Source organism: Aquarana catesbeiana, linkage group LG03 (assembly GCF_042186555.1).
Source record: "Aquarana catesbeiana isolate 2022-GZ linkage group LG03, ASM4218655v1, whole genome shotgun sequence".
NCBI classification, from domain to species: Eukaryota; Metazoa; Chordata; class Amphibia; order Anura; family Ranidae; genus Aquarana; species Aquarana catesbeiana.
This window is the reverse complement of record NC_133326.1, coordinates 518,080,645-518,099,950: the sequence shown is the minus strand read 5'-3', so window position 1 is coordinate 518,099,950 and position 19,306 is coordinate 518,080,645. Positions and strand designations below refer to the sequence as shown.

At 41.6% G+C, this 19,306-nt stretch overlaps 1 protein-coding gene across 2 annotated transcripts in view; it reads left to right on the top strand.

The window, feature by feature from the left end:
* Positions 1–11,991, top strand: part of IL12B (interleukin 12B) — a 28,683-nt gene extending 16,692 nt beyond the window's left edge. Inside the window, exons 6-8 of one of the 2 annotated variants that reach the window (XM_073621187.1) lie at positions 4,710–4,867; positions 7,823–7,935; positions 11,412–11,991. In XM_073621187.1, the coding sequence (XP_073477288.1) occupies positions 4,710–4,867; positions 7,823–7,935; positions 11,412–11,514 (374 nt within the window). In that variant the 3' untranslated portion in view covers positions 11,515–11,991. Of the gene's footprint in view, positions 1–4,709; positions 4,868–7,822; positions 7,940–11,411 lie in introns of both variants that reach the window. The other variant, XM_073621188.1, reaches the window with a different exon arrangement.
* The last annotated feature ends 7,315 nt before the right edge of the window (positions 11,992–19,306 follow it).

The following is a 19,306-nucleotide window of genomic DNA, read 5'->3' as shown; positions in this document are numbered from 1 at the left end:
GGACCAAGACTGCTGGACCCATTGCAAGAACAAGCATCCCTCACTATAATGTTGTTGATATTCTTTGCGGGCGAGGTTATAATGCTTGTGGGTGGGTTTATGGGTTTTGTGTTAAGTACAGGTGATGAAAGGTCCTTTTATCAATGTTTGGCTTTCAGCTGTCACTGTGGTATTAAACCCAATACCAAAAATGTAATATAATGCAGCTTACCAATCAAAAGATACGGTGGCTGCATTTGTTTTCTTTTTTTCCCTCTGTTTTCACCTGGTGATCTGGCCAATAGCACACTTCCTGTATTAGAGTTCCCCTACTCTGGATGAAGGAGCACATTTGGACAGCAGCATTGTCAGTCTGGAGGGAGGGGAGTGTTAGATGTACTAGAAGGTTTAGATACATTGACAAATTGAAGCCAAACCCCAGTTAACACTTTATAAAAGCAGTTCCAAAAAAACGTTTTGTTCTTTTTGGGATAAAGGTTTTATATAAATAAATAAAAGCTGAACATTATAAGCACACCTGTCAGTGGTAAATGGTTTGGCTCATCACTGTAACTGTAATATTTGCAAAAGAGCTTGTTCTGTTGAAAAACAACAGACTTACTAGCTGGATGACCAGATGAAAATAGAAGAAAGAAAGCCTAAAAAGTAAACAAATGCAGCCATCACATCTAATCAAACTACAATATAGTAAAAAAGTATTGCTTGAATTGTCACAACCTGTTCCTATGTGTTGTTATTATATGCAATGGTTTTAAAGTGCCTGTGCTTTGTCTATACAGGGCAAGGCAACAGGTTCACTTTCATTACCTCAACCCCAAAAGCCCATACTTCCTTTACCTTCTCTTTCCACTTCCCTGTTAGCAAGCGTAAAGGGAACACCCTGACACTGACGTCTAGTTACTGAGCTCAGGCCAACTTTCTCAAGATACATGTCTTGAGAAAGATGTACTGAGCTCCATCGAATCGTTGACAATAAAATGCTGTTGCTTTGAGCTATCTCCACTGTTTTCGATTTGTATGGTTTATTTTGTGGGTGAGCACTTGGGCATACTGTATATAGAGTGTGGTGGCTATCCTTTGAACTATGATATGTCTTTCCTAAAGTCTGACTTGAAGTCAGTTTAGTTTTAAAAGTTTGCAATAAAACAAACAGAACATAATTCCTTGCCACCCAGGCACTAACTAAACAGTACAGATTCCTCTCTGACAGGTGAAGGACTTCTCTCTGTCATCTACAAGAAAAAAAAAAAAAAGTTTTGCAAACCTTTTCTTTCTCTCACAAAGCAATTTCCACACACAGCTCTATTAAGTAATTTTCCTGAGTCCCAGACCAGAGCAAACTCTTGCTCCAGCTGTTCCTTATTTATCCCACCTGCTGCTAGTCAAAAATGGGCAGCAAAACTCGGCTTGGATTCCACACTGCCAAGGTAAGCTGGAAAACATGGACCAAATTCTACCTTAGTTTTCCACATATAATACCATGTGAGGTGAAAAATACTGTCCCTCATTATGTGACATACCCCCACCTTTGCCCAAGCCGTTGCAGCTGAGCAACTGTCCCAAGAAGGCAATGGACACAAGAAAGGGCATCTTTGTTGTCCTGAAGTTTCCCTGCTCCACCGTAGACTTAAATGCTTTTGTAGCCAGGAATCACCTTGTCACATTTCTCCTTATTATCTCGAATTCAAATAAGAGGGGCATGATCAGTGACTAGTTTAAACTGTCTACCAAACAGGTTATACTTGAGGGCATCCAAGGCCCATTTGATAGCCGAACATTCCTTATCAATGGCAAATTTTTTCTCATGTCTATTAAGCTTTCTGCTAAGGTAGACCACAGGGTGCTCCTCCCCATCTCTGATTTGGGACAGTACAGCACCTAATCCCACATCAAATGCATCTGTCTGTACCACAAACTCCTATGTGAGATCAGGGGTCACGAGCAGTGGTTAGGCACAAAGAGCTTCAATGTCTGAAATGCCTTCTCAGAATTCCACTTAGTCCTAACTGACTTTTCGTCAGGCCCATCAGTGGGGCTGCAATGGTGGCAATATTGGGAATAAAATGACTATGATTCCAAGAAGTGCTCTGACTTTTTATTGATAGGTTGGGGCCACTTTTTAATCACCCCAATCCTATTGATCTGAGGTTTAATCAACCCTCGACCAATGATGTAGCCAAAGTATTTGGCCTCCTCCAAACCTATAGCACACTTTTTGAGGTTGGCTGTAAGTTCTGCTTTCCTACTGGAATCTACTACTGCTTGGACCTGGGGAAAATAAGACATCAGTGCTTTGGATGTCTACATTATCTGAATAAACAGCTGCATATTGGTGATGTAGTCTGAAAGTCTTGTCTATCATTCTCTGGCAGAGAATGAGACAGGAGCACCATGCAAACCAAAAGGCATCAGCTTGTACTGGAATGAGCCCTCGGGGTAGTTATGGACTGGCCAGTTCCCAATCTGTCAATGAGCTTGTCCACCCGAGGCATCAGGTAAGTATCAAAATTGGACATGCTATTCAACTTTCTGAAATCATTACAAAATCTTATGATTCCTTCCGGCTTTGGGACCCTCACTATTGGACTTGACCAATCACTGTGGGACTCCTCCCTTTTGCGACTGCTTCCCATTTGGCTTTGGGTATTCTATAAGGCTTTACATGTACACGGACACCAGGCTCCGTAATTATGTCATGATGTACAGTATAACTGTGGTCAGTCCATGTGTTTGAGAGAAATAGTCTCTATTCTTTCTCACAAACCCTATTATTTAATTCTTTTCAGCCACTGACAAGGTTTCAGTTATGAGCACCTCAGTGGTAAAAGGGGCCATATCATTTTGGGGGGTTGGTACTGCCAGCAAAGTCTCTCTGTCCTTCCAAGGTTTTAAGAGATTGACATGATGTACTTGCTCTGGTTTCCTTCTGCCTGGCTGGTGGACTGTATAGTGTACTTCCCCTACTCTCAACCATGGGGACTAGTACCAGCACTCTATCTCCATGGTTAAAGTTGCAGATATTGGAAACTCTATTATAAATTATTTTCTGTGCCTCCTGGACTTGTTCCATATCCATGCCTGTACATATCCATATGTCAGTGGACTTCAAGCAGTTATACCAGGATGATGCCCGCAGCTGCATATATCACCCCTTTTTTAGAGCTGACAGTCAGGTCTCTCTTGTAAAAGTGATCCAAGCGGCTAACTAGCCGCTGGACTGCTTATACAAGTAACGGCAAGGGACACCCCCCTCCTCACACCGCCTTCTGCAGCTCTCTTAGGCCCTCCCCTCCCATACCCCAAAGATGTTTACATGTATAAAATAAAACATCTGGGAGCAGGGTGGCTTGTTGGTACTATACGCCCATTGATGCACCCGTTGAGCTCAGACCATCATGGTGACATCCAGGCGTGCAAGAATTTCATGCCTTCGATTTATCATAATCCTGGGCAGCCATAATAGGCTTTTTGGGGTTCACCTGTCAGAAAAGGTGCTAGAAGTGCCACCCATTGCTCTTTTTGCCATCTTTCCTGTGCAGCAACTCTCTCAAAAGTTGTCCACGTTACTTCAGGTATTATCTTTTCCAGGTAATAGCTGGCACACATCATTTTCTGTTACACCCTTTGTGGACCTGTGGTGCCCCTCTTTAACTCCATAAGGTGTTGGGCCACCACTTGTGGAGCTCTCAGTATCCTTGCTGGGCCTCCGTAAACTGGCGATTCGTCTCCATCAAACTGCCGCTGATTCTCAGCTAACTGGCAGTTGGTTTCCTGCTGGATTGCAGTGGTGGGCAGCAAGGCTCTTATCACATCCTCAATCTTTCCACTTACTCGGGAAGTTATCTGCATCCTCCACCATATGTGGGGGTTAGCTCAAGTGGAGATCACCTTCCCTGGGGAAAAAGGCAATCCAAGTTAGTTTTATTTTAAAAGATTACACACAAAAAAACAAAATGAAACAGAGAATAAATCCTTGCCATCCAGGGACTAACTAAACAGTACAGATCCCTCCCTGTCAGGTGAAGGGCTTCTCTCAGTCACCTACAACCAGTCCGTCTTTATTTATCCCACCTGCTGCTGGTCAAAAATAGGAAGCAAAACCCAGCTTGGAATCCATACTGCCAAGGTGACCTGGAAAACATGCATTAAATGCACCCTAGTTTCTCGCATATGAAAGCATATGAGATGAAAAATACCATCCCTCAACCACCTTGCCTTTTGTTATGTCACATATTATGGATATTAAAATGAATCTTCATATCAACGTAATAAAATTCATCAAAAAGTACTCAGAAAATACTCAGACAATAATCATAAAATACTCAAAGTACTCAAAAAATCTTCTTTTTAACAGTCTTATGTTGATATCAGTATATGAAAATAGAAATCAAAATAATTACAATGTTGTAGCCAAAAGTGTAATTAAAAAAAAAATGTTTTAATGCTGCCTGGGTCCCTGTTGAAGAATTTCCTCTAATTTCTTGTTGCAGCAACTGTGGTCGCTGAGACAGGAAGAGTATGGGCACATCAAAAATAACAAAATAACTCACAGAAGTCTCATTTCTTCCCCACCTTATCCAAAAACATTTAGGTTGCAATCTCAGTGCCTACATTTCAAGGTCATCCATACCCCGAGGCCAGCTATATTAGTGATTTGTTTACATTGGAGTCCTTCTTTAACTCTTCCATAATTTGATTCTTTTTTACAGCCAAGCCTGATCCCCCTCAAGAACTAAATATTAACAACACAAAAGATCGCAAACATGTTTCCATACACTGGAAGTACCCAAAAACTTGGTGTAACCGCCATTCATTTTTCCCACTCATCTTCAATGTTCAGATAAAAAAGGATGAAAAAACCATAGAGGTAAGCGGATAGTATCTCTAAGAAAAAAAGCCTCTATATTAATTATTTCATTCAAATGGTTAATTTTTTTTAAATACAATGTGCAACGGTGATTATTATTTTTTTTTTTTTAAACAGCCCAACAAGGGCGTGGTTTAGGGTGTGGTAGTTTATAGGGGTGTGCTTTAAATTGCCAATAGGCTCCCAAGATATAAATCCACCACTGATAATAGGTCAAGATTGTCAATCACAGCAATTGCAACAAAACAATAATGGCCTTTTCTGTTTTTGTAATTATTTCCTCCCATTAACTGACTTGAACTGTCCTTTTACAAGCAAGCTAGTAAAATAGGCAGGTGGCAGCCCTTTATATGATAGAATCCCGCTATGTATAATACAGAAAGGCCGAGTACCTGAATGGGAAAAAAAGGGAGAAAATCTATAGTAATAAAGAAACCAAGAACTAATCACATGTAAATATGCTTCTTTGTAAAATATTATACACTTCAAGAAATAAAAGAATGTACTGAGCAAGTTTAGTTATGTTTAGAAGCGTGTTTCTGTAGCAGCAATTACCTGTTTCCTTGTGCCTCAAGGGTATTTGGAAATGTAGATTGCACAGAACTTCCTGGAAACTTATAACAGTCAGGGCGGGACAGATTTAAACATTGTCTTGTGTTACGTTGCGTATATACTTTATATGTTATTGTAATATCACATCAAAGCAGATGTTCTTTTTTTAGCTTTAACATACCGTGAAAACCTGTTTGAATTATTCTAGTGGTTATTTATAGGTACAGAAAATGCTCACCTTATACTGACTGAGGGCTCACTAACTACAATGTTTTCTCTTTAGTGATAAAGTCTTGGTGCTGGTAATTCCAGTACAGAAAGCAATGCTCAAATTAAAGTCCCACTCACAGTAACCCTCCCTAAAATCCCAACACTTACCTGCCCTGTAATTCTAACCCGAACCCTCCCTGCAACCCTAACTACAACCCTCCCATGATCTTCTAACACTGACCTTCCCTGTAACCGTAACACTAACACTCCATGTAACCCTAATACTAACCCACCCTGTAACTCTAACACTGACCTTCCCTGTAACCATAGCACTAACACTCCATGTAACCCTAATACTAACCCACCCTGTAACTCTAACACTGACCTTCCCTGTACCATAGCACTAACACTCCATGTAACCCTAATTCTAACCCACCCTGTAACTCTAACACTGACCTTCCCTGTAACCATAGCACTAACACTCCATGTAACCCTAATACTAACCCACCCTGTAACTCTAACACTGACCTTCCCTGTAACCATAGCACTAACACTCCATGTAACCCTAATTCTAACCCACCCAGTAACTCTAATACCGCGTACACACGATGGGATTTTCCGACAACAATTGTTGGATGTCAGACTTTCCGAGTGTGTACACAAGTCCGTCGGACAAAAGTCCACGCATGCTCAGAATCAAGTACGAGCTGGAAGCGCTCGGTCTTGTAAAACTAGCGTTTGTAATGGAGACATCACGTACATCTTGTACGTCACTACGTTCGTAATTGTTGGCCAACATTTGTGTGACCGTGTGAATGCAAGACAAGTTGGAACCAACATCCTTCGAACAAAAATCCACGGTTTTGTTGTCGGAAAGTCCGATCGTGTGTACGGCATAACACTGACCTTCCCTGTAACCCTAACACTATCTCTCCCTTTAACTCTTCCCCAACCTTCTTCTAACCTTCCCTGTTTTTCTAACAGTAGCCTATCCTGTAACCCCAATACTAACCTTCTCTGTAACTGTAACCCTTTCTGCAACCCTAACACTAACCTTTTCAGTAACTCTCACATCCACCCTCCCCGTAGCTCTAAAATTAATCCTCACTGTAACCCAAATATTAACCCCTCCTGTTACCCTAACACTAACCTTCCCTGTAACCCTAACATTAACCTTAACTATAACTCTAACACTATTCCTCCTTGAAACCCTAACACTAACCTTCCCTGTAACCCTAACACTAATTATCCCTGTAACCCTAACACTAACTCTTTCTGTAACCCTAACTCTCCCTGTAACTCTAAAACCAACCATCCCTGTAACCCCAATAATATCTTTCCCTTTAACCTTGATATTACCTTCCCTGTTCCCCTAACACTTGCCCCTACTGTAACCCTCCCTGCAACTCTAACCCTTGTTATAACTCTAACAATAACCTTCTCAATAACTCTCACATCCACCCTCCCTGTAGCCCTATAACAAATCCATTGCTGTAACCCAAATGCCAACTCTTCCTGTTACTAAAACACTAACTTTCCCTGGAGATGTTCAGCACATTGGTCTTGTAGCTGTGCTGTCCAGTGAGCACTTTCCATTGTGAGCACCATGATGATGGATACACGTGGATGGGGCTGTGTATTGCAGTGTACATGGACTTCTAAATTGGCAGCATGGGGCATCACAGCCTGTATGTGCAGCAGGGTCCGCAGTGGTGGCCAGGATATTTGGAGTTAATTTACCTTTTCATTTTTGTGAAAAGGTGAACTTACCCTTTAAACCCAGATGCTAATGTACTCAAGCGATTTTCTTTCCTTGATTTCTTGATTTTCACCTGGTTATCTGGCCACAAGAAAAACAGAAATGGAAGGCTCGCACACCTAGTGCATTACCAGAGATAATTTAATAAGAAATCATTTAATAAGACATTTTTGTATAAAAGTGGGTACTCACAAAATGCAACTGACAAAATACCAAATACACAGTGCATGGACATGCACAGAGCATGGGGTACAGCTAACGCATTTCGGGGGTGCACCCCCTTCCTCAGAGCTAAGGGTAGAGCCATGCTCTGAGGAAGGGGGTGCGCCCTGAAACTCATTAGCTGTGTTAATGTCAGTGACTGGCATCAATTATGTCATTTTTGAAATAAGCATGTGCTATAAAGTAAATGCCACTTTTGTTTGACATTTTAGCATCAAACTGATCATACCACTTTTAAGTTGGAGGACAAACACATTGAATCCTTCTGTGTCCAAGCTAAAGACAAGTTCTTCAACTCATCCTGGAGCGAATGGTCATGTTACAAGTAGGTAAGATATCCTATGTACTACATTGACTGCACAAGTGTACTGGTTGGTTACCACTAGTTACTAACATCCACCAAATCACCCTGCTGCCAGACCCCCATCTATCACCTCTGAAACAATGAGCAGTCATTTGTGTAGTTTTGTTGTGTTTATTGTGGGATACAACTTGATTGGGGTAAAGGAAGATATGGGATGCCCATAGCACTTATTGTATTGTCATCACACGAGTAAGACATTGATTAGAAGCTGTAGCCTTGAAATGATGCACCTCTAACATTCACAGTCTATTTCCTCTGCATGTCTCCTCTGCAGACTATTGCTTCTCCTCTACTGCAAAACTGTTCGATTCCTGTTGCTTCACTTCCAGTAAGACAAAAAGGGATCACTCTGAATAACCCCAGATTGCTGGCTGTACTTTGTTACTGTAGTAAAGTCTCTAAATGGTGTGGCTTTAGCAAATCAATAAGCCAGAGGCATGCAATACCTCTCTCTGTGGCTCAGTGAATTTGGTAGCTACACAGTCTCTTGGAAGGTATTACCAAAATCCTTTGCCAAGCCAGAGATACTTAGTACCTCTCCCCGATTGCCTAGCACATGGTAATAAGTGGACTACTGTTCCCAGCAAGTCCATAACTGCGAACGCTGCGTTCCCCAGCCACAGCTCTCTGCACTACTCTCAGCAATTCTCCTTTTGCTTCTTGCACGCTGACCTTCTCCAAAGGGCAAGCTCTGTGTTCCCAAGTCACAGAACTTTGTTCTACTCTCCTCGGTCCTACTGTTGCTTCTCCTTCACCAATCTTCTCCTGTGTGCAAGTCCTGTGTTCCCCCAGTCACAGCAGCTTGACACCAACTCCATGGTGAAGATCTTTATCCAGGAATACATTCTAGCAGCTCCTCCATCCCTCCTCCGCGCTCGGCGCGCCCCCCACATGGGGACGCCCTGCTGCAGCTACCTATAACTCCATTCTTCTTTTCCTGCTCCTTCATAACTCCTCTCTGGCAGCATGTGACCTCAGCTTATATGGGAGGCCTGCCCCCTGCCAACACCAAATGGTAATTGGTTAGAGCTCTTCACATGAGCTTCTGCCACTCAAACCTCAGGTCCAACCTCTGTTCCAGAACAATCTTCCTGAAAGCAGGGGAGGCGCTTCTGAGTCAGAGCACAGGTGGTCACACCCACCACTACACCAAACACTGCCAGTCCCAAATCAAATCAACCAGGCCCAGCCTAAAGCACAGGCCAGGCTAAATTTGCCTAAACACAGGCCTGGCTAAATTTGCCTACACTGAAAGCTTTAAACCCAGAAAATCCTATTCTAGCACCTACCTAAAGGTAGAGGATGCTACATAAGATTGGTATGTTTTGTTGAATTTTTTGTGACTCGCACAGTTAGAATTGGGGGAGTAATAAAACAGCAAGTGTCCCTACAGAAAACCCTACAGGAGGCTCTTGGCTCTTGGGCTTTGATCCTAAAGTGAATCTGTGCTTTGCCCTCCAAGGTTGGCTCCTGCAGATGCTTGCACTTAGCCACTTCTTCACTCTCCAGCAAAATGCCATACCCAGTACTTCCAAGTATGAGGAAGCATGTGACTCACTTCCTTTCTTCCCTTTCTGCGACAGTGCTTGGCAATTGGTTGCTCATTATTCACGCTGTCACATTCACGCTTTGTTTATGGATCCTCTATTGTACTCTGGAAGAAGTGCTGCCTTGCACCGCCTGCAGTAAACTTCTGATTACTATCACACTGTGGTGAGCTGATTGTCTTTGGGTTTCACCTCAACCCAGCATACTCCAATGTTGTCGGAAATTCCAAACGTAAAGAACGCAGTGACGTAGAAGACGTTCGACGAGCCGAGAAAAATGAAGTTCAATAGCCAGTGCGGCTCTTCTGCTTGATTCCGAGCATGGAATTGTGTACACACGAATGGAATTTCCGACAACAAATTTTGTTGTCGGAAAATTTGAGAATCAGCTCTCAAATTTTTGTTGTCGGAAATTCCGACAGCAAATTTCTGATGGAGCATACACACGGTCGGAATTTCCGACAACAAGCTTACATCGAACATTTGTTGTCAGAAAATCCTATGGTGTGTACGGCCCATTAGTCTGCTAACTTGCTACACATTTTCACTGGCAAGTTGTACACATACAGAGCACTTGAAGCACAAATTCCAGTTGACACTGTCCAATTTGTAGCAAATTTACATGACAAGACTCTATCAAGAGCAAAGTTGCAGTGGTGAGTCTACAGCAAGAGCTCTGCAAGTCTACAGCATGAAAATTCAGCCACAGTGACCCCCTGTGGTGGGATAACTATTGCACAACATAACTGAAACAGAACTTGCAGCAGACTTGCAGAATGTTTGCAAAGAAAGTTGATCTGGATTCATGCAATGCAGACTTGCTGCAATTGTGCAACAAACTTGTGAAGTCTGGCAAGTCTGGCAATAGCTTAGCAAGTCATTTTCAAACTTGCAGCACAATTGCTTGCTATCTGACCAGTTGTGAGCTGGACTGACACCTGGTGTTTGGGCAGATGTAAGTGGATCGAGTGGGAGTGTTATTATATAGTGTATGTTTGGTACAGCCAAGTGTTTCTTTTCAGCTGCTGACAATATGGCTGTACAAATCAATGACAGGCTGACAGTTTCTGCTGCTGTCTGCAGCTTTTTTCATGTAATCGCACATGGAGTGATTACCTGCAGTTAGGGATGGCTGCACAAACCTAGGTGCAGACAGTTCACTTCCAAGAAAGCGCATGAGAATAGCTGCTGACAGTTGTGGACGGTGTTAGCCTGTCATTGACTTGCACAGGCTTACTATACGTGGCTGAACAGAAACCTCTGGCCGCATCTACCTCAGAAATACTCGGAGCAGTGTACAGCCCTAATCGTCTGTGTGCATGAGCCTTTAAAATGGTTTCTGGATGGGAGTTTCTGCCATTAGTGTAATCATTGTAATGAAAGAAACTGCAGTGTTAGCTATCATTATGGGAAGGATAACCCATGGAGAGTATCTGACCAAAAATGAAAGTGCTGTTTCAGGGGATGCCTGAAATTTGACCTGTATCTCTGTGCAGACTACTAGAAAAAGCACACAAACAGGAAATGAAATGATTGGGGAGATTCTGTACACGATTTTTCCATGTTGCACAAATTTTTTTTTTTTTTTTAAATAGTTTTAGAAAATGACAAAGGGCGCGATTTGAAATGGAAAGTATTTTGTAATGGGAGCCCCTCTCTGGGCTCCCATCGCGAAGCAAACCAAGCAAGGGGCAAGTACAGGAATTAACAGCAGCCAACCAAATTTTGGGGTAGCAGAGGATGCCTTCTGATTGGTTGCTACAGCAGCCATGGCTTAAGGTTTGCTCTTGCACAGCTTTATAAAATAACCTAAAAAATGTTTTTAAAAAATTGTCAGTGAAGATACAAAAAAATAGAGCTCATGAAAACAACTGTCTTTTTAATTCACAGACTGAAAAATAAAAGTAAGAAGAATGAAAAGAAGAAGGGAGAAAAACATAAAGGAATAAAAGAAAAAAAGAAAAAGAAGAAGAAAACAGATAAGAAGCTATAGACAGCAGCCTCTCTTGCGTATACTACAGTACTTACCGTACATGCCATTCAGACAAGCTCATGCCTTCTGCCTCCACAGCCTGATCACAGAAGGCTGATTCTTCAGTCTTCAATGACAATAGGCCAGCAGGTTTCCACTTTTGTGTATTGCTTTACCTCCACCCGTTCTTGTGATTTAAAATCTAAAGTGTTCATTTATTTATGTTCTGGTAAGATTGAAGAATCTGTTTTCTTTGATTCTAATATCAAAATGGGTGTCATGTGTTAACCAAGATAAGAAGAAATAGTTGGTGTTGCTTACAGCAGCCTAATCATATTCCAGCTTTCCTTTTTCTACATCAAGCTAGTATGCTATCCTTTTTCAAACTGACCACACTAGGCATGGGAGCACATCCATCCCGATGTGGTCAGTTTTCTGGCTGCATGCCTGTCCTCCAATGGCCAAGACACCCCCCCCCCCCTCCACAGCCAAGATCAGTGTAGTATATATATATATATATATATATATATATATATATATATATATATATATATATCTATATATATATATCTATAGATATATATCTATAGATATATATATATATATATATATATATATATCTATAGATATATATATAGATATATATCTATATATATCTATATATAGATATATATAGATATATATCTATATATATATATATATATATATATATACACATATACACACACATGTGTTTTGCCTTTCATTTCTATTGTTTACATACACTTTAAGATCATGTAGGCATTAACAAGGGTATATAACTTACTACTTTGAAGTCGTCATTACTGCACCCAAAATATTTTGTATGTCAGATGTTCCCTTTTCTATAAGAAAAAGAAATCGAAATTTTACCATGTCTGTTTATATTGCCTGAAATAGCTGTTGATTTTGTCCCAGCTCATTACTCATAGTGAGGCATCTGCTTGTCTTTGACTAGTCGTGGAGAATGAAAGCAAGCATCTGATTGGCTATTATTTGCAACCCCAATATTCTTCTCTTTGTTCAGATTTTAGTTTGCTTATGCATTTTCTGGTCATTTCAATAACAAACATGAGAGTGGTAGTATTTATACTATATATATATATTAATATGTTTATACTATTCTTAAGGTTTTGGGTCAGTTTTCACAAAAACTTTATTGTAACATATTTTACTTTCTAGCTAAGAGCTTAAGTTGTCTTTTATTTATATCAGCACCAGAGTACATTGAGTGAGAAGTGTCCCTTGTGCTGTTGTGGTAACTGCTCTGTTTGTTAAAGTCCAAACTGTAATCTTCTAGTGTTGTGGGGATTAATACAAACCACTGATCCTGAACCACTCGGCTAAAATGACAATGCCCGTCCTTGTTGCCCCCTGCTCCATTCATAAAATTTGTACTATCTCTTCCCATAATGAAAAATGCTCTATGAAAGGATGAGCGGATGACTTAAAGGTCCTGTCATTCAACTGGCCATCCTAATTTCATAGAGTGCTTTTCATTGCAGGAAGCCATAGTATAGCTTCTATAAATGAAGGAGGGGGCAGAAAGGGTGGGCATAGTCGGCACTTTTGATGAACGCCTGTGCAGGTCCAGCAGCTGCTATTAACCCTGGAACACCAGAAGGTCATGACTGCAGGGTATACAAAGGGGCGGACGACTGAAACAGAGCAGCCACCAGCACAAGGGACACTTCTCATTCAATGTAAGTACCCTCTCTTGTGCTGATTAAAATAATAAAATAAAATACCGTAACTAAACTTAAGCTTTAAAGCAAAGGTGTTATAAAATCCTTGTGGTGCAGTATGTTGAAAAAAAGCGGCAGGTGTGTTCTTCTGTTATATCCATACAGAGGTTAAAACTCTTCACCATTATATGTGCACTGAAATTGGAAAACAAATTAGTGAATGCATACACAATATAACTATTACAACCATACATTAACATCTTATCATGTGATTAAACATCCCAGTCGCCAAGTTTCCTGTCTGTGGAACGCACACATAGGAGCGATGGTGCGCTCCCCTTCTGTTCACCACAGGCTGTTTACATTGGTGCTATTTTAGCACCATTTCATGTAAGTGCATTGGCATATTGTTTTATTTGTGGGCATATTTAATAAAAATGCGATGTCTGTGTTCGCACAAGTGTGAACCCAGGCTTAAGGATTGTTTAATGCATGATAAGATGTTGGTGTATGGTTGTATAGCTGCGTATGCATTCACGATTTTGTTTTGAATTTCAGTGCACATATAATGGTGAAGCGCTTTAACCTCTGTATGGATATATTATTATTATTATACAGGATTTACATAGCGCTGACAGTTTACATAGCACTTTACAACTTGAGGGTAGACAGTACAAATACAAAACACTTTATTACAGTAGGAATCAGAGAGCCCTTAGAGCTTACAATCTAAGAGATTGTTTTCAATGTTGTTATACACTTAAAGTGATACTAAAGGATTGTTTTTTATTTTTTTTTAAATAACAAACATGTCATATTTACCTCCACTGTGCAGCTCGTTTTGCACAGAGTGGCCCCGAACATCCATTTCTGGGGTCCCTTGGCGGCTCTTGCGGCTTCTCCCCACATTAGATAACCCCCTTGGAGAAGCGATGTCCCGAGGGGGTTACCTTGCGGGCGCGCTCCCGGGTCCAGCATTCCGCGTCCATAAAGGCCGAATGTAGGACTCGGCCCTGCTGCACGCGTCATTGGATTTGATTGACAGCAGTGGGAGCCAATGGCTGCGCTGCTATCAATCTATCCAATCAAGAGCTGGAAACCCGTGGAGAAAGGGACGTGCCAACAGAAATTCAGGGCTCAGGTAACTAAAACGGGGGGCTAGGGGGCCGGTGACTGCAAGGTGTTTTTTCACCTTAATGCATAGGATGCATTAAGGTGAACAAACACGAGCCTTAACAACCCCTTTAAGGGAACAGCAGCATCACTTCAGTTTTTTCACTTTGGTGCCTTTAAAGTTAGACGCCCCCTTTTTTTTAATTTAAGTGTTTATTGTTATAGGTGTGCTGTCACTTTTTTTTAAAAGGTTTCCTGAAAAGCAAGAAGTTATACTCACCTGTCCCACTGCCTATGACATCCAAATATTCTGTGTTTAAAAAAAACTTCTATATTTAACAGCTTCATGAGTGTTGGATGTCGGTGTCCTCCTGTTCTCTGTGTTTTCATCCATCGGACCCTACGTTACTACAGAATACAGGAACTGGATGAATTAACCACAGAGCTCAGTGGGGGCCAGGAATCCAACACGCCCAGAAGTGTGGGGGATCCTAGATCTTTCAGAAAGGCTATCCATTCAACACAGAGGTATTTTGTGGTGCAGTCTGTGCGACTGGTAAATATTGGTAGGTTGCTCTTATGGGACTGTCACAGTTCACTTTTTAAAAATACTAACGCTTTAGGCTGGGTTCACATCATTGCAAATTTGATGCGGGAGATTTTGACATATCTCCGCAGCAGACCTGAGGCGTTTCTGTGCGTCTTTTGGTCCATTTCAGGTGCAAATTCAGCCCAAAATTTGGGCTTAAATCGGACCTGAACAGGTGAACCAGCGCACACCGGACCCCTGCTGTGAGACGGATCCGTCTTAGGTGTGAACCGAGCCTTAAGGAGTACCTATGCAAAATGGCCCCACTCTTTTCAAATCAGGATGCCCAAACACAGTGACACAGCAGGAAATGGGGAGAGGGAAGTTGATGGGGGTAACTTAATAGCAATTGTTATATACAGAAGGATAACTAGAGTAGTTATAACATCGCTTGTCTTCTACCAAAACTCAGTTATAATGTAGGGGGGTAGTTCTCCTTTAGGTTTTATTTCTACATGGAGAACACCTGAAACCTGAAGATAATCATAGAACTTTTTCAAAGTGTTATTATAATTGTCATTATTTTGGCACTGGAATTATACCATATATTTTCTTACAAACAGAGCTGGTCTCTATAACTTATGCTTTATTTAGCTGACAATCGTTCTTGTAATTTTATTTGATAAAACTGCAGAATGTATGAACTATGAGAGATGTTAACTATTCCTTTATTTTTTTACTGTTTCCAATAATTTTTTTTTATAAAGTATTCATTTTTGAAAATGTAATAAAATGTTCTTTTTAGCAAGTAAATGTGTTACGGTATCTGTTTTTTTCTTTTTTCTTTCTTTATAGCTGACTTCCAGGCTTTCTTTCAGTCTTTCACAGTTGTAAAAGCTCCTCTCCTGTACTGAATATGCTCTCTCTGATTTCAGTGTTTGAAGTTACATTAATCAGAAATATAAAATAGTAGGACTGTCACCAGGACAGGAGGTGAGGGGTCATTATTTCTCTGATTTCTGGAACTGGTATCCCCACTGGAGGATTTCCCTTTACCAGTGACAATCGTACAATTTTGGATTTCCTATCAATCTCTGATAATGGTCACCAACACAAATAGGGACGGAGAATCTCACCAACCGGAACACAGCAACAAAAACCTGTTTACATCGAGTGAAAGGATGTCAACTCTTGATAGGTTATTTTACTGTGGTAAAAAAAATAGATCTTTACTGATCTCTAAGGCCGGTCATAGATGGTTCGAATCTTGGCCAGTTCAGCAGTAATTTGAATTTGAACCATGTAAGGGCCAGCCCAATCTCAAAAGTTGTTCAATCAGCTTATGTAGAACCAGCCTCCCGGATCTTACATGCGATTATTGCTAGCAGCTAGTATTGCTGCTAGCAATAATCACTGTCTTCTCACGGTGGGGGCGGCTTCCCCCGCCCCCCCGCTAGGAGAGGACAATTGCTTGGCAGGAGGTATTCCCCTGTTAACACTCTCTGTGTTGATGGAGATTGAAGCAATTTTTCTTCCTTGCAAGAAAGAAATTTGCACCATGTATGGCTTGCTTAAAGTGGTTGTAAACGTTTCTTTTAAATATCAAACATGCCTATACTTTACCTGCTCTGTTCAATGGTATATCCAATGGATATCCTCCTCTTCTGGGGTCCCCCACCAGCACTCCAGGCCTCTCCTCTTCATCAGGTGCCCCCACAGAAAGCCGCTTTCCATTAGGGCACCCATGCGGGCTCACTCCCGAGTTCTGCTGCTGCGTCCATTGACTCAGACAAAGCGGCCCCGCTCCCATGTCACAGTTTTTGATTGACACCAGCTGACTTTTCTGGGACCCTGTTGAGGTTCCACCAAGCATTAGAGCTGTCACTTGTTAGCATTCATTCGGAACCTGCACCAAGCTTGGAGTCCAGCACTCCACCATCACAACCAAAAACTAACAGAGATACTAGCATTTCCACACAAACTGAAAACAAAAAGATTGGGCATAAGATACTTTTAGATACTGAGACTTCAGAGACTTTTTTTTAGTTTTAGATAAAGTAGCAAGGGTTTAGAACACCTATCAGGTTTTATTGCAGTCTGCGTCCCCCCATTAGGGAGATTCACCCCCTCTATTTGTCCTGATGACCATCAGCAACAGAAGGTGACAGTGAAAGAAATCCCAAATATCGAGTTATCAGCAGAACAGGAATAGAGAAGTGGGAACAATAGTTTTGTAATGACTTTTTGTTGTGGCTATGGAACAGAAAGTGAAAGGTGTGTCTCCCGAATGGAATACAGATGGCAAAAAAAAAAAAACTGACAGGGGTCATAACCCTCCCTTACGTTATCCAAAATAAAAAATAAAAAAAGTTTGGTTTGACTTCTACTTTAAGTTTATTTACATTAAGCTGATCATAATAAGGTTCCTTTCACACTTGTGCGACTTGAAATCTGATTTGGGATCTGACTTTAGGGACCCCAAGGTGCAGGACACGTGAAATGCAATTTATTTATGAGAGCTGTTCCCACTGACACTACAGAAGTCGCTGTGACTTCAGAAAAGGTTCCTGCACTACTTTGGTCCAACTTTTGATACCACTTTAGTCCAGAGAATGTAAAGTCAGATCAAAGTGGCACCAAAAGTCGCATCAAATTCGTGCTCCAAAGTCGCACTGAAAATCGTACGTATGAGATGCCCTAATGTAAAAGGAGCCTTATATCTATCTAAAAAATTAAAATAAAAGGCTTTCAGTTCTCTTTAAAGAGAAAGTGTCACCTTGCTCGTTCAGGGCAAAGCAACAATGTTTGTGCAAAGGGTCCCACTGACCCTTTGGTACTCACTTTGCCAGTGCTCCCCATCTGCTCCTTCTGTTGCCTGAGCTGGTGAGAATCTCTAACACTACCTTGTTTGGGGGAGTCTGCGACCCTCTCCCATAGACAGGGCTTGGGCCTATCAGCCAACCCCCAAGGCCAAGCACTGTCACATGACCGAGGGTGAGATTTTACAGCTTCTCCTAGCTGGGAATTTTAGTTTCTGCTGTAATGGAGGAAGGATAGGCACAGGGCTTTGGCAAGGTATCAGTGGTTTGGGAGCCAAAGTAACATCTTTTACAGTAGAACTTTGGTTTGAAAAACTTGCAAGCAGGAAGAATTTTTATTCCAGAAAAGACATCATTAGATTGATTTACTAAAGGCAAATAGACTGTGCACTTTGCAAGTACAGTTGCACTCTGCAAGCGCATTTGCTTTAGAGCTTAGTAAATGAGGGGAAGATCTGCTGACTTCCATCATACAATCATGTGCACAGGTCCGCAGATAGGGGCAGTCCACCAGTCCTCCTGTAGGAGGCCTGGGCACACAGGGGGGCCCAAACAGTAGGGGGAATCGGTGTGGTGGGGCGGAGGGGGCATGTACAGAAGGATGGCCAGTTTCCCTCCCTCCTGTTGGCTTTCAGCTGCAGCAGGGAGAGACACAGGGCATTGTACCTGTAATTGCTTCCCCCACACTGACACCCCCCCCTTCATTCTATCTGCTTCTTATTCCCTGCATGTGATTGGTTACTTTTTGCAAAGTAAAGCTGGGATCAGCAGGGAGCTCTGGAGCAATGCCCTTGTAGAGGGAGAGATGTTTTTGAATGTACACTGAGCTCAATGTACAGTATATCACAAAATGTTGCCATGGATGAGTGGAAGAGGACTCCAGTGGCAACCTGTGAAGCTCTGGTGAACTCCGTGCCCAAGAGGGTTAAGGCAGTGCTGGAAAATAATGGTGGCCACAAAAAATATTGATACTTTGGGCCCAATTTGGATATTTTCACTTAGGGGTGTACTCACTTTTGTTGCCAGCGGTTTAGACATTAATGTCTGTGTGTTGAGTTATTTTGAGGGGACAGCAAATTTAGACTGTTGTACAAGCTGTACATTCACTACTTTACATTGTAGCAAAGTGTCATTTATTCAGTGTTGTCACATGAAAAGCTATAATAAAATATTTACAAAATTGTGAGGGGTGTACTCACTTTTGTGAGATACTGTACATTCTCGATACATCTTAGTGTCAGGATGACCAAACTCCAGTGTGCATGCACGAATGTTATCTCATGCTTGCTGAGCCAATCAAGATCACTGAAGACTAGGGATGAGCTTCGAGTTCGAGTCAAACTCATCGGCTGTTCGCAAGTTCGCAGAACAGCGAACAATTTGGGGTGTTTGCGGCAAATTCGAATGCCGCGGACCACCCTTTAAAAGTCTATCGGAGAAATCAAAAGTGCTAATTTTAAAGGCTTATATGCAAGTTATTGTCATAAAAAGTGTTTGGGGACCTGGGTTCTTCCCCAGGGGACATGGATCAATGCAAAAAAAAGTTTTAAAAACGGCCGTTTTTTCAGGAGCAGTGATTTTAATAATGCTTAAAGTCAAACAATAAAAGTGTAATATCCCTTTAAATTTCATAGCTGGGGGGTGTCTAT